Source organism: Drosophila elegans, unplaced genomic scaffold (genome assembly GCF_018152505.1).
Source record: "Drosophila elegans isolate 14027-0461.03 unplaced genomic scaffold, ASM1815250v1 contig_476, whole genome shotgun sequence".
NCBI classification, from domain to species: Eukaryota; Metazoa; Arthropoda; class Insecta; order Diptera; family Drosophilidae; genus Drosophila; species Drosophila elegans.
In genome coordinates this window covers 21790529-21804505 of record NW_024545863.1, presented here as the reverse complement: position 1 = coordinate 21804505, position 13977 = coordinate 21790529, and the positions used below count along the sequence as shown (strand labels likewise).

The 13977-nt window shown below is 39.4% G+C and overlaps 2 protein-coding genes and 1 long non-coding RNA gene across 4 annotated transcripts; 1 reads left to right on the top strand and 2 right to left on the bottom strand.

The window, feature by feature from the left end:
* Window positions 1–6695: 6695 nt before the first annotated feature.
* LOC108147082 lies at window positions 6696–8224 on the bottom strand. Its single transcript, XM_017273371.1, is given in 3 exon segments — window positions 6696–6907; window positions 7208–7351; window positions 7354–8224. Coding segments are annotated over 3 exon segments (1227 nt in total).
* Window positions 8225–8595: 371 nt separating this feature from the next.
* Window positions 8596–9305, bottom strand: LOC108147143. 2 transcript variants are annotated; one of them, XM_017273436.2, is made up of 2 exons: window positions 9157–9305; window positions 8596–9094 (listed from the first exon to the last, which is right to left on the bottom strand). In XM_017273436.2, the coding sequence occupies exons 1-2, from the start codon at window positions 9200–9202 to the stop codon at window positions 8694–8696; spliced, it is 447 nt and encodes a 148-aa protein (XP_017128925.1). In that variant the 5' UTR covers window positions 9203–9305; the 3' UTR covers window positions 8596–8693. The 2 variants fall into 2 exon arrangements, with proteins under 2 accessions (XP_017128925.1, XP_017128926.1); XM_017273437.2 differs by having other exon boundaries at window positions 8596–9091; window positions 9157–9302.
* A 3945-nt stretch (window positions 9306–13250) lies between these two features.
* On the top strand, window positions 13251–13724 carry LOC108147257. The gene is made up of 3 exons (XR_001774520.2): window positions 13251–13353; window positions 13462–13562; window positions 13610–13724. It is a non-coding gene; the product is annotated as an uncharacterized LOC108147257 (long non-coding RNA).
* The last annotated feature ends 253 nt before the right edge of the window (window positions 13725–13977 follow it).

Here is a 13977-nt window from a genome sequence, read left to right as displayed (position 1 = left end):
TCATCTCCCCTTGGAAAATATGTTTTATTTATATTTTGTTTGGTTCACTTCTTTTTTGGAGCACGGCGCGACATATTTTTCGCTGGTATTGTTGTTCTTTCATTTTCGTTTTCATAAATTTTTCATTTTGCTTGACACTGTTTTGCGCCTTCGACATGTGTTTGCAATTTGCATGAGGTGAGCCGGTGTGTGGGGGAAAGTATAGCTTGTTTGTGTGCAAAAATTGGAACCAACATGGGCTGTGGGTCTGTGGAAAGGACCTTTTTGGATACAATGTTTGCTGATTGATACTCTGTGGGAGTGAAGTATTTGCCTTATGTGATTAAAGCTACCTGATACCCAGAGTTGGCAATGCATAATTTGTTGACAGGAAAATAAATAACAGAAAATATGGGTTTCTGTTGGATTTATGCCGAGCTCGTTTAGAACTAATTTACTGAACTTTTTCAAAACAAAAAAGAGTTCTCAAAATATATTGCTTACTTTTAATTATGGGGTGTTCAGATGATTTAATATATTTGCAATTAATAGGTAATCTTGGTTAAATAAATTTAAATAAACCGAAATTCTTAAAACAAATTGTAAAATGGTTATTGATTTAAAAAACAGGGATCGAACGTGATGTATCTCCATACATGTAAAATGTAGATACCCTAGTTTTCTTAACAATCGAACTCCCTATTACTATTCTTGGCCTGAGAGTATTTTATTGTCGCACTGACCTTTTGGGCGACCCACCCATTTCCATATTGACATCCTTCTGCATGTGTGAAATATTGAAAACCTAATAGTGAGGGTACCACATTGGGTTTTTCATTATATTCATAGATTTATTGCAAAAGTTTTGTGATTACTTTCCTTTTTTATCCCTGCTGAAGATTTTTGCTGGTTTTCATTTTGGTTCGTATATTTTTGTATGCCGTTTTCCGACCAACCCGTTGATGTGGATCAGACCCAATTGCTGATTGACTTTGCCGCGGCGGTGCCTCGTAAAAAATTCTAAATGAGGAAAATGGGGATCTTTAACAGAGCAGTGAACTGTTTACGATTTATTCGCAAGCTCGCATAGTTTCGTTAGCTGAAAAAGCAATTAAAAACTAATTATAGTAGCTGAAAGCCGGGCACGAAAAATGCGCAAAGGCATTTAATAAAAATTTAAAACTTAATTCAGTAAATGCCAGGCAGCGATGGCGACAACAACGCTGCCAGGTGGGTGACAACGCGGATAATTAGAGCAAAAGGCGGGCAAAGAAAAATGGAGTGGGCTGTATGGGAGGTGGGAAAACTGCTGCCGCCACGCACACCTGACTTTGTTCTATCGGAGCAACGTGGCGTATGAGCAATTAGTAGTTAATTGTAAAGTTACTCCGAGTGAAGGGAGGGTGGGAAAACGGCGGCATGCAGTCGTGACATTGACGACGTGGATGAGCCAAGGATGGATCCGAAGGATTGCAAAGGGAGCAGTACAAAGAATGGGATAATTAAGTAGCAATTTTTGCCATTGCAGCTGAATTTTTAGCAGTCAGGCCAACTTGTGTGTGTGCTTGATAAATTATCCCCTGTAATTAGCGTATCAATGCTGGATAAAACAAGGTTCCGGCCCGTCGAGCTGCTAAGCCAAGGTGAAAAATAACAAACTACAACCTGCCGACTTTGATCTGGGAAATGTCAATTAAATATTAACCTAATAACTCAAACGCAACAGCAGCACAGGGATTAAGTCGGAAGACCGGCAAAGCACTTTAAGCAATGCTCTCCGACTAATTGAAACGAAAAGCTTGGCTAAAGACGGCTAAAGTCAGTTGGCAGGATAACTAAGCAAGACGATTAAAAGACCAACTAACCGAGAAATGAACAATGGCCAGTGGGTAAGCCAAATAAAGAAAAAACCAAACACGCAAGATGCAGAAACAAATGGCCCAGTCCTCGAGCGCCCCATCTTCGCCAAGTTAGCAGGACGTCAGGACGAGCACTTATGTAAGCAAAGTGAAGCAGAGCCAGGGAAGCGTTGACAAAAATCAAACAATGAAAGCGTTCGCTGTTCAATAAAAACAAAAACAGGGGCAAAAACTGAGCAGGGAAAAAAAAAGAAAGGGGTAGAGATAAGAAGCAGAAGGCAAACGGGCAACCCAAGGCAGGGCAAACAGCAAGATAAAAAACAAAAGCGGACTGGGAAGTCCTTTTTTCCACTCTTCGGGCCAAAATGAAGTGGCAACAAAAACAGAATTGTGGGCAAAGAAAGGAGGAATGTGCTGGCTAATGCTGAAGATAGAGGAAAATGAAATTTAAGCCAAGTGGAATCGCACAAACAACAACCAGGAGTAAAGCAAGAAAATATCAAGTGTGAAAAGCGCCAAACTCAATAATGACTCAATGGCAGGACTCATCTCATTTGGTCAGAGCTTGAGTATTCTGCACCCAGCATCCTTTGAGCCGAGAGAGCCGAAAGCTTTGGGAGTGAAAGCTTTTGTGCAGAGTGAGAGAGCTAGAGAGTTTGGGAGAGAGAGTCTCATGCTCTCTGAGAGCAGGGAACATGCAGCTCTTTAATAAGATTTGTTTACTGGTCAATACTCTTAAGTTTACTCTAGACTGCTTTTTTCAGTAAATTCCCAGAAACCTTGGCAGCTTAATTATTAATTTTCAAACTACTACACATTTTCCCATTAGACCCTCAAGATATTTGTCTGCAATTAAAATCCATCTCAACTAATTCAATTAGATTCGGTAGCTGTTCGTTAAGGCAATTTACGGTTTACTCTCCACTCAATTGACAAGTTGTGAGTATGCGAATATGATGAGATTTCTTATGAATACAAAAGTGTCCATGCTGAAGACATGCAATTTTCTTGTCCTGCAGGCACATAAGTTTTCAATAACCGTCTAGAAAATGGATTTATTATAGACGCACACACCTAATGCAATTAGAGCCTCAACCCCGTGGTGCCAAGATGATGGATCGGGGCTTCTGGCTGGTTTATGTGTCGTTGCTCACCCAATCCGTTTTAATTCTTGCGCCTCGTCCTTTGAACTTTGACACACCCCAAGCCCTAAGACAGACCCAGCCAAAGGCAGCTATCCATGTCAAACAGTTGCAGCGGCGCCTGAAAGAATGTTTTGTTTGTCTTTCATTATGTGGGCTCTGTTGGGGCGAGGCAGTGTCTTTGTTTCGGCACTGAATAAATTACATTTTTGTTCGAATTGTAAGTCGCATTCCATGTGTCATTGACGCCTTGCCTCATTCCTTTGAAAGGTCATGACTTTTGAATTTGTCCGGCTTGAGAAATTCACTTATGGCATTATCAAAATTCAATTACAGTTTAAATTTTAATTAGAATTTAATGCCAATTATACTGCCAAGGCCAAATTTCTGCATTCCCATTGTGGGTAAAATATATTTTCATATATACTTTTCTCATAATAATAAGATGAACTTATATTAAGAAAGCCTTTCACCAAAAAAAACGTTGATGGGTCATATTTTCTTGAATAGCTTTAAAAATTGATGTACAATTAAAAAACCGATCTCAGCGATATGATAATATTGTTCCAAATGTTAAGTCGGTCAGAACAATGTTTTATAGTTTGGCACCGTGTTGGAGTTCGCACTTAATGAAATCATTTAGCGCTAGAAAAACACAACACGCAATATCATGCATACGCCATGGGGCAAAATTCATTGACTTCTGGCCACTCTTGGCCAAAATGAAAATGTTTAGTCAAGTGTTTCCTGACCTCATACAAGCACACACACATACACACACACGCACACATAGGGAGAGCACATGCTCAACTGAGCAGCAGAAAATACAAAAACAAGGGCTTTTCCCATTTTCCCCAGGAGGCAGCTATTTTTAAAGCTAGGCCCTTGGACTCATGGAAATTTAATTTGCCTGCTCAGGTTCCTTTTGGCCGGATCGGCCTAACTGCGGTAATTACTCACACTTGACCCGAAGGGTTACCCGGGCGGGCGAAATCAACTCGATGGCTCAGCTGGCTGCAGATAAATTGAAATTTCCCGGCTGTACGGAAAAGTTCGGCCGTGGAATTCTCGGAAAAATGAGCAATAGAATGTTGCATCCGACCGAAGTTGCAACTGACGAAGTTTTGCAATTTGCAAGAAATGTTTGGCACCACCTTCATGTGGCTTCGAGTTGATTAGATTAAAAACCCAAAGTCGTTCCCATTCCAAACCTGATTAAGTGCGGTACGATAATGCCATTGAGATTCCTTTCCGCCCCTTCCCCGGGTGACAAATAAAACCTGACCTGAGTTGGGCTGCTTGGTTATTTAGTAAATGTGGCACTGGCACAACTTCGGTTTCACATAAATTCACTTGTTATAGTTCACTAAAGCTACGCACTCATACGACCAGGAATAAACAATACTTTATTTACAATGTAATGGCACATAAAATGGGTGCCGTTGCCATTTCTTGTGCTTTTTCTTTGTATGTGTTCGTTTTTTCGGTTTATTTGCCAGCGGTCAGTTGCTTAATTTCTTCGCTTTTACTTGCCACAATTTCAGCATTGCAGCATTACCACATGTTTGTTTCTGTGTGTGTGTGTGTGTGTGTTTGTGTATGAGGGTGGAGGGCATGGCCACGCCTTTTCCAGCCCCCTGATTCATTTCGTTGCTTGCTGTGTCTTGCCTTTCTTATTTATTCTCGTAATAACAATAAATTACATTTTTCTCCAGTTTTCCCCCTTGTATGAGAGTATGTGTGTGTGTGTGTGTGTGTGTGGTGTGCTCATTTGCAAAGTTGTTTTATGTGGCTGTCGCTTGTTTGTGGCTTTTTGACATTATTTGGATTAAGAAAATAAATCCCGGCTGGACAGCAATTTTAATATTTTCAATCCCCTCCTTCAGTGACCGTAAAACTTTGATTTTATTTTGCTTTTCTCCACTTCTGGGCAAGCAAAGTTTTAATTTATGGAATGGCTTAAATGAAATTTTGGCTCTCTGGCATAGAAAGTTCTCCAACCTGAGCATGTCATTTCGCCAGGAATACAATTAAAAAAGGGAAATCTCCTATGTAAAAATAATCAATTAAAGCTCATGGGTAAAAAGTAAAGCGAGTTTTTCATCAAAAATGCATAGTGCTTACATGCTCGCAAAGAGTGCAACAAACTGGGAAAAATGCTAAAAAAAAAACTGAAAGTGTAACTAAAGCTTATAATTAAAAAGTGTAAACGCAAGTAGTTACTGTGTGTTTCATTGAGTTAATTTAATATTATCCGTTCCATTAAAGCGAATCAAGTATTGAATACAAGTTTAACAGTTTGTTTGAAATATACAAACCAACATGAATAAAAAATCAATTTTGAATAAAACACATGGATAAAGATTTTGTTTTTAAAGGACAAGCATGGTTTTTAATATTTGCTGAACATTTGTAAAGCAGTAAGGCACCCAGTCCATATTAATATTTAAAAGAATAGCTGATGCTGGAAGAGACACATTGTACGGGCACATAAACAAAGTAAAGAAGAACTCACAGAGAGTGAATAAAAGGACGACGATGGCAGCGGGAATTAAAATGGGGGATTGGGCTGCTTTTTACGGGCAACATATCTGTCGAACTGAGGATGTCTGCCAGTGAGATAGGAAAAACACATAAACAAACAGGTACACACACACATTCGCACAACCTCACTCACACTCGCAAGTATGCATACAAAGGCAATCGTTAAATGGCATGCATTAGGCTTAGTTGGAATTTTCGAAGTGTTATGGCGCCGAATCAGCTCTGGTTATTTTGTAGTCTTCTTTTTAGGATTTTTCTGTGCATTACTACAGTGAAATGTTTATTTGAAGAACCTCTTGTCTGCCATAATTTAATTCTCTGCCATACGGTTTTAATTTAACAAAGTTAATTTACTCTTACAAAAACATTAGTTATTATTGATTGTTATTATTGGTTAACCATTTAAAAGCATTTTTTAGGGTATGCTATACAATGTACAGTGTACATAAACAGCTTTCAAAGTTCTGATTTTTGTGACAATAGGTAGTAATGTGGCAAAAAGACATTAATTTTCTTAATGGCAGATAGTTGTTCAAATTATGGAATTCGGTTGTGTTTCCCGTACCCTCTAAAACTGTTGCCTAGTTTTAAGCGCAGGCCGGGCTAAATGGCGCAGCTTAGCCTAATTGCACTCGGCTTTAATGCAATTTTGAATGCTGCATTGCCAGTGCAAAAACGTGATAATTTGGTTAATTTTCCAACAGCTTGGGTGGCATTTCGCACTAAAGTTTTAATTAAGCCGCGGCCACGTGCAGGATTCCCCACTTTCAGCGGGTCTCACTTTTCCATTTCTCATTTTCTTTTCATTTTCATTTTCTGCGGCAGACACGCACTCACAGCTCGGCATGGCGTCCATTCATTCACTCATTCAAAATGCTAAACAATTCAAAAAATGTGTGTAACTATTCGTGCCCCTCCATTTGCCGCCCCCGTCTCTCCATTTCTCCCCATTTCGCAGCGGCCAAATGTGTTGCGCTTTTGTCTAGGCCAACTGAATGTGTTTTCGTTTTGGCATTTTTTCTTATTTTCCCAACTCGGTTCATAATGCAAAAAGCTTCTGACGGCTGGCTCTAAAATGCCTGCGGCAGTGGCTGCCATGTTTTATGTTTATTAGCTAGTCTAATTGAAATGTCTAATGGGGGGCAGCTTATGAAAGAGCAGAAAAGTTCGCTTACAGTGCTTCGTACTGCCGCGGGTCCAGGAGTCCCTCGAGCTCGAACTGCACCACCAGCTGCCTGATGGAGTCCTGTATGTCAGGATTGAGATACAGCCGCCTCTTCATGTTCATTCCACGGGGCTGATCCGAAAGCAGGGCCGCGAAATCCGCATCCGTTTCATCGGTATTCAGCAACACGGGTTGTAGCAGCAATCCACAGTGGACAGCTGTGAGGAAAAATAAGACTTATTTCAGTTCCCGTCACTTATAAGGTATAAATATGTATTTAAAATGCAGAAATGTCATGCTATAATATCTATAAAAATAAAATTAAGTAGACAATAAAAACCTAAGGATATTGATTACTTAAAAAATGTGCACTAAGAGTTTCCATTAAATATTTTAATTAAAGAAAACAATTAAATTACGTATCAAGATAAGCATACAAATTAAAAGTTAAATTTTAAAACATTAGTTATTCATGACTATATGTAATCTCACAGGACTTATGTTTCGAGTTAACCCACCATAGAAACGCTTCTGCTCGGACTCCAGGTGAAACTGCTTTCGACTGGGTAACCTTTGACCTTTGAATCCCAGCCTCCGCAGCTCCCCCACAAATGCATCTTGGTAGACACATCTCATCTTCATTTGAAGCTCTCTTCGCACTTTTCCACGGCCGACGTGTTGAGCAGATGATGGATGTCCAGCGTGGGCGAGCCCCAGAATGCGTACTGAAAGTCAATCAGAAGGACATCGCTCGGAACGCCCGCCTCGTATCTGAACATCATGTTGTTTGTCCACAAGTCGCCGTGCGTCAGGACATTAATATGCGAGTACTCGGGTTGAAAACAGCGAAGTCCCAGTCCCATATAATGGGGGGCCAGGTCCTCTAATAGTTTCGACTGGCCTTCGTAGCTAGGCTGGGTTTTCAGGTAACTGGCACAGGATATCAGGCAGCCCAAAAAGTAGGCCCTAAAACTTTCCGTATAGCGATTGAAAAAGCCGCGATCGTATTTGGCAAGGGAAAACTCACTACCCTTCGAACTTTCCTCAAAAACCGCTGAAGCTGCCTGCATTTTGGCCAGCTTTCTTAGAACCAAACTTACATGCTGTTCATCCAATCTCTGGAGCCGTGGGGCCATCACAAATCCTTTATGGCTCAAGTCCTCCATTATTAATGCCCCGCGCTGACGATCAATGTGTACTACCTTTGGGCACAGCTGTTCGCCTGCTAATCTTTGCAATTTGGGCAAAACCTGTCCGTAAATCTCAAGTTCCCGGTTGTAGATATCATACGGAGCTTTCTTTCGCCTCGTCTCTGCATCTTCATCTTCCAAAGCGGTCTTGGCAATCAGGTGCTCTTCAACTTGGCCGTCCAGGTCATTGCTGTACACAATGCGTATACGTGTTAAAACTGCGCCATAGTTTTCACCTTTTCCCAGGGCTGGCTTAATATCCACAGATTCCACTTTAATTTGGGGCTTCTGGTAATGCTGACGCAGTGCAGCTTCCAGGTATTCAGACGTGAGCCAAGCTGCCATGACTGCACTAATAGGAATAAATTTCTAAACTATTCTAATCTACTGCTACTGATAAGCTTTACGATGAAACAACTGAAAAGCTCTCAGTTTACAACTGAATAATAATTACATTTCTTATCACTTTTCAAGTACACTAGCAGTCTCTGTATTCACAAACACTTTGCTAATTTTTGTGGCTTAAAAATAAAAAATGGAAACAGCAAATGGAAAACAACAATCTAATCTGATTGTTTAGCTTGAGATGACCATAAATTAATAACCATAAATTGCATAAGTCTAATTTAAATTGAATTACGTAGCTATTGCACACTTAATTCTTGAGTTTTTTTTTTTGCAAAACCAATAATTATAAAAGTGAAAAGCTCTATCTTAATCTTAAGTAGATCATGGCTAAGTTTATTGCCTTATGAAATATATGCATATGTATATATGAGGGCTTAAATCACCTGGCACATCAGCTGAAATAATCTCAGCCAGTTGGCCTGAACCCTTCCAGTTCGCCAACTGCCAGTGTTGCAGTCCGGGGCTTAGGCACCTTAGATTTCGGGCCGGATTCCAATTCCGGCTTGGATTCCGGCTCTGGCTGCTTGCTGCAACTGCTGAATGTCCGGCGACTGGCGCACTCATAGACGTAGTTGGCCAAAATTACCGCAGGAGGGGCAGTTGCGGCTTCTCCCACCTCAGGACCTTCCGATGGTGTTCCTATTGTTGCTGCTGCAACGTCGACTGCAGTTGATGCTGCTTTTTCATTTGTCGTTGCATTTCTGGGCATTAATGGCGGTCGATTGCAGCTGGCTTTGTCGGCTGGTGGCTTCAGCTGCCACATGTGGCCTGTGCTCCGCAGACATTTGGCCTCGATCCCAATAACTACTTCGGTTAGAGAGGGTTCAAGTCAGTGTTCTACGTTAATTAAAGCCCTCAAAACCACTTACCAAACGAGTGTCCAAGCAGGCAGCATATAAGAAAGTACCAAATCATATTTTGCCTTGTTGCTCGTTGAATATTTCGCTCTGTTTAGTTGTTTTGTATACTGATTTTTGGGTCCCGGACTGCTTTCATACACAAACACAATATTATGATTGAGGTTTGTGGAAATTCCAAACTTACCACATTAAAATTGTATTTATTAAATTGACAAACTTATGTGGAACTGTTATGAAAATAAGTTAAGACAACATTCGGAGATATCATTCTTTAGATCGTAATTGAAGCGGAAGTTTTTTAAGAGTTTAGATTTCATCACATTAAAAAAAGAAGACTAAAACTGACCAGTAAACACCTTTTTTGTGCACTGATTTGCAAAAGTTTCTTGGTCAAACTTTCTTCACTTGTTCTTGTTGATGTTTTTATCTGCTGAGGCTGCAACTGCAATCCACTCAAATTGACGCATTGACAATTGTTTTACCAATTTCATCTCGCTTGTTTCCCGACAGCTGGCCAAAAAGTTGGTTACCTCCTTTCTCAGCATCGTTTTGACAACTGCTAAAGCTGTTGTTAGTTCGAATTGCCATTGTTGCTGTATTTGTTGCAGCTTAAAGTTGCCGGGCTTCTTTGCTTTTCCATTTTTTGTACACTTCTCCCTTCTTTGCATAGCCAGAGCGCTAGTTTATCAAAACATTTTCAACTTGGAGTGCGGCTGCAAAAACAAAAGCACCCAAGACATCATCGATTTTCTCGAGTGGAATGCGCCTCGAAGGTTGGGAAGCGGGAATGTGGCTACAAGGAAAACAACTCAATCTCAATGCATGGCACTTAAGCAGCTGAAGTAGCAGCCACTTGGTTGCAAGGTGCGGAAACTTCGACGACAGCAGAATGCAATTTCTGGAGGGCGCCAACAGGGACACTGACTCGAAGGGATTATAATCGAATTCTAAAGACATTCTATGCTAGAATAGCGAAACGTAGCTTAACGTACATAATTTTATAAAATTGTTATTTCTAAGCTCCATTAATTTGTTCATACACTTCTTAATAACTACAAATAAGGGTATATGGATTTGGGTATTTATGTAATCAATCTACAATAGCTTAACAAGCCTCTATTCATCCATTCTGATAACTTACTATCATATCAAGATAATTCATTGAAAATTAAACTTAACCCAGAAACTTTGCTCATTATAATTACGTAGATGCAGTGCACTTGGCAGCTGACTTCACTCACATAGACATTAGATGTACAGATACATAATACAGCGGAATTATGAAGGAAGTTAAGAACGAGGGCTTCTTAATTAAATAAATGAATATTTTTATTTTAATAAAGAATTTTTCAATGGTTTAATAAAAATTCAATTTGAATAAACAATATTTAGAGCATCAAAAGTAATAGATACATTGTAATTAAAACATTTAAAAAGTTTTTGATATGACAAGATAAGACAACATCAGATTTATTTAATTCTAAGGAGTGTTTTGTTACATTTATAGTTATTACTTATAACGTAATAAGTTTGATATTTACCAGATATTTTACATTTTAGGAAGAAACCAGATCTTTGCATTTGTTTTAATCTCTTTTTGAAAGTATTCGGAAACGATTTTTGAAATAATATATATATTATTTACAAAAACATTCTGACAGTTTTTGGTAAAATAATGCCTTCAGATAAAATTAAAAAGTTCATTTAAATAGTTTTGTTGTAATAGCTAAAAGCATCATAATTTTAAGGAACCCTTTCTGAAGGGTTTCAATGCTGGTATAACCTTACTACTTTCCTGTTGTACAACTTTTCTTGCCAACCTCGTGCACAAGCTCGTCCTGGAGCTATGGCACCTGGGAGGACACTAGCCCGGCCAAAACGCGTCTAACGGAAGCGGGCCTGGCAATCGCTTGGCACGTGCATTTCATTTGATAAATGTTGTCGTTGTCGCCGTCGCCTTTGCCTGGTTATGCAGCGCAGCCAGCTATGTGTTTTGCCACTATTCGGCCCGACTTCCCGGGAGCGTCCTGCTTCCGCCATAGATGCCAAAACTTGGCTCGCCTGCCGTTATGTCGGCTGGGTATATCTTTTTATTGCACACGCGCCAGAACATAAACCGCAAAAAGGTAAGGTAGTCGCCCGGGTTTTGTATGCGGCATCAGGTTTCGCCGCCTGTGTGTAAAATTTACACTGACATGAGCTAACTAGTGTTGCTCCTATGACGGTGTGAGTGAGTATCTGTGTGGAGTCGGGTGTACGGTATCTGTGTATCTTTGGATGCGGCACGTTGCCGTTGTAACTTGCAACTTAAATGCGCACGTGATGCGCTGCCTGCGTTTGCTTTATTGCGTGAGCTGCTCGAAAATTAACAAAGTTTTTCCTCCAGGTTCCTCACTTTTCCTTGTTTCCATTCCCAACTGACACACACACACTCTACGAAACTGCTGAAAATAATAAAACCATTTGTTTGTTGTTAGTAAATTTCTTATGATATTTTATATGATATTTTCTTAATTTAACATTATGAGTTAGTCTCTTTTTGACTGCATTATGCTGAGATAGTTAGCTAAGAAATTTTTCGAAGTTTTTTGCTATTTTAAATATATCTATAAATCAATGTATTGTTTATTTATTTAAATAATTCAAGATATTTTTTTCTGTGCAACTCACAACATGAATAAAGATGCCAGCGAGGCAAGTGCGAATGAGCACGACCTGGCATAATATCACGCATACGACACGTTGTCGTTGCGAATTTTTGATAGCTACTGCAATCAGCTAAGTGAACGACGCCAATCAGCCCAACGGCATAACAACAGTACGGAAAATGATTAAAGGGAAGCGGTAGCTGCCAGCCAGCAGGCTCGAGAACACCAACTTTCGAATGACATTTTCGCCAGAGTCAGAAGTCGCTGCATTCGAATTATAATCAGGTTGGCTCGGAGAAAACTCGAGGAAAACTGGGTGAAAAACTTATGCTCGCGAACAGAAATTGAAAGTCAACACACACACAGTGAGAGCGGGTGAATATTGAAATCAAATCACAGCATCGTGAAATGCATTTAGAGCTATTTGCATTGCTTGGCATTCCTTCTGCTCGCTGATTCCTGCTCCTTGATTCCATCCGATTCAAATTCAGCGGCAGCAACAGCGGCAGATTCGCATTCAGATTCAGATGCAAAGCCTGTGCGCCTCGGCATGTGTCTCTGGAAATTTTCTTTTTGCTCTCGGCCTTTTTTGCTAGTACGCTGCATTGCAAATTGATTTTCATCGCCTTAGGGACATGCATTCGACTCGTTGACATATATTCTGCTTGAAGTTTTATAGATTGTAAGTTTCGGCTCGAAAATTTCAAAAAATTGAATGTTAAAAAAACTTTTCTAAACATTTCCTAATTACTTTTCTTGACTGCCCTTCATCTTCAAATGACTTGGTGAAGGATGGCAATTTAAAATTCCCTAAAGGTTGTATTTTGTTGACATATTTTCTTTAAAACCAAACCAAATTATATTTGCAATTTTTATGCTAAGAACAAATATTGTGCTACGACTAATAAAATATAGTTAACTTACAAAAGGGAGATGGAAATTACTCTATTTAAGCCAATAATAGCCAGTATTCCCCTATGATTAAGTCTTTTGAACAATGAATTCATTAAGTATGTGTTTTGTTATAATTATATTATTCATTTACATAAATTGTTATTTATTGAGGCGAAATCCGTTTTCATGACATTACAAAAAATTATTATCAAGCTGGTCTTTTGTTAATCAACGAAACAGTATTTATTTTGTATGCAACACATTTAATGAACGAGAATTAACAAAAGTAAGTGCCAGAGAAGGATTTCGGCCTGCAACAATAATGAAGACCATAAAAACCGTAATGACTGATTATGCAAACATATATGAATGAGTTTGGAAAAGCGAAATTGTTATTCGAAGCAGAATTCTCTGTTTTTTTAAAGTGTTAATTATTGACAATAATTACGCATTAATGCGGAACAAATGTATGAATAATTGCTGTTACAATTGTTCGTGCATTGAATATTGAGCATGTTTCAGATTTCGATTTCCACGCAATTTCAGTCAGTTTTCGTAACTAAATTGCGAAACAGCCATTTGATTTATATTCAAAGTTTGTAACATTTTGAGTTGTCCAAAGCCTGGCAAAATTATCCAGGGAAAACTGAGCTACCAGCAACGGGTACTTTGTAAAACAGAAACCAGAAACTTCTTCATTTTTTCTGCTTATAATTGAACATTTTTAATTTATGCACAATAAAAACTGATTTACCGCCGGCTACCCGTTCAGCTAGAAAAAGTTCAACTTTAGCTTTTTATGACTGACCCAAACAAAAAAAAAATTGGACGAGAAGTAAAAGAAAAAAATGATGAGCCATAAAAGCGACCAAGGTATGTTGGTTTGTGTGTCTATGAAAGCTAAACTAAAGTTTTGGTAGAGCAACTTTTGGTTTTTAGTGCCGGCAGCTTGGTCCATTTTACAGCATTTAAGTGGCCATGAATTTCCTGGCCAGTGAACATCGCCTGCCATGAAAACGAGCACGTGGCTCCATAAAGACAACAGGGGATTCAGTACCGAACCCATCCGGATTTTTCAATCCCAAAAATCGAGCCACCTGCTGGTCCCTACAGGTAGGCACCTTTGTTTTAGTTGCGGTCATTTCCCCGGTTTTTCCGGCATCTCAATTGATTTTGGTTTTAGTTTCATCATGGCAGCCAGAACACGTGTGCCCAAAATTGTTTTTAGTCTGTAAGCGCGAAAACGTGCTGGCAAAAAGTTGATCAGAGAAAATACTTTACTTAAAGC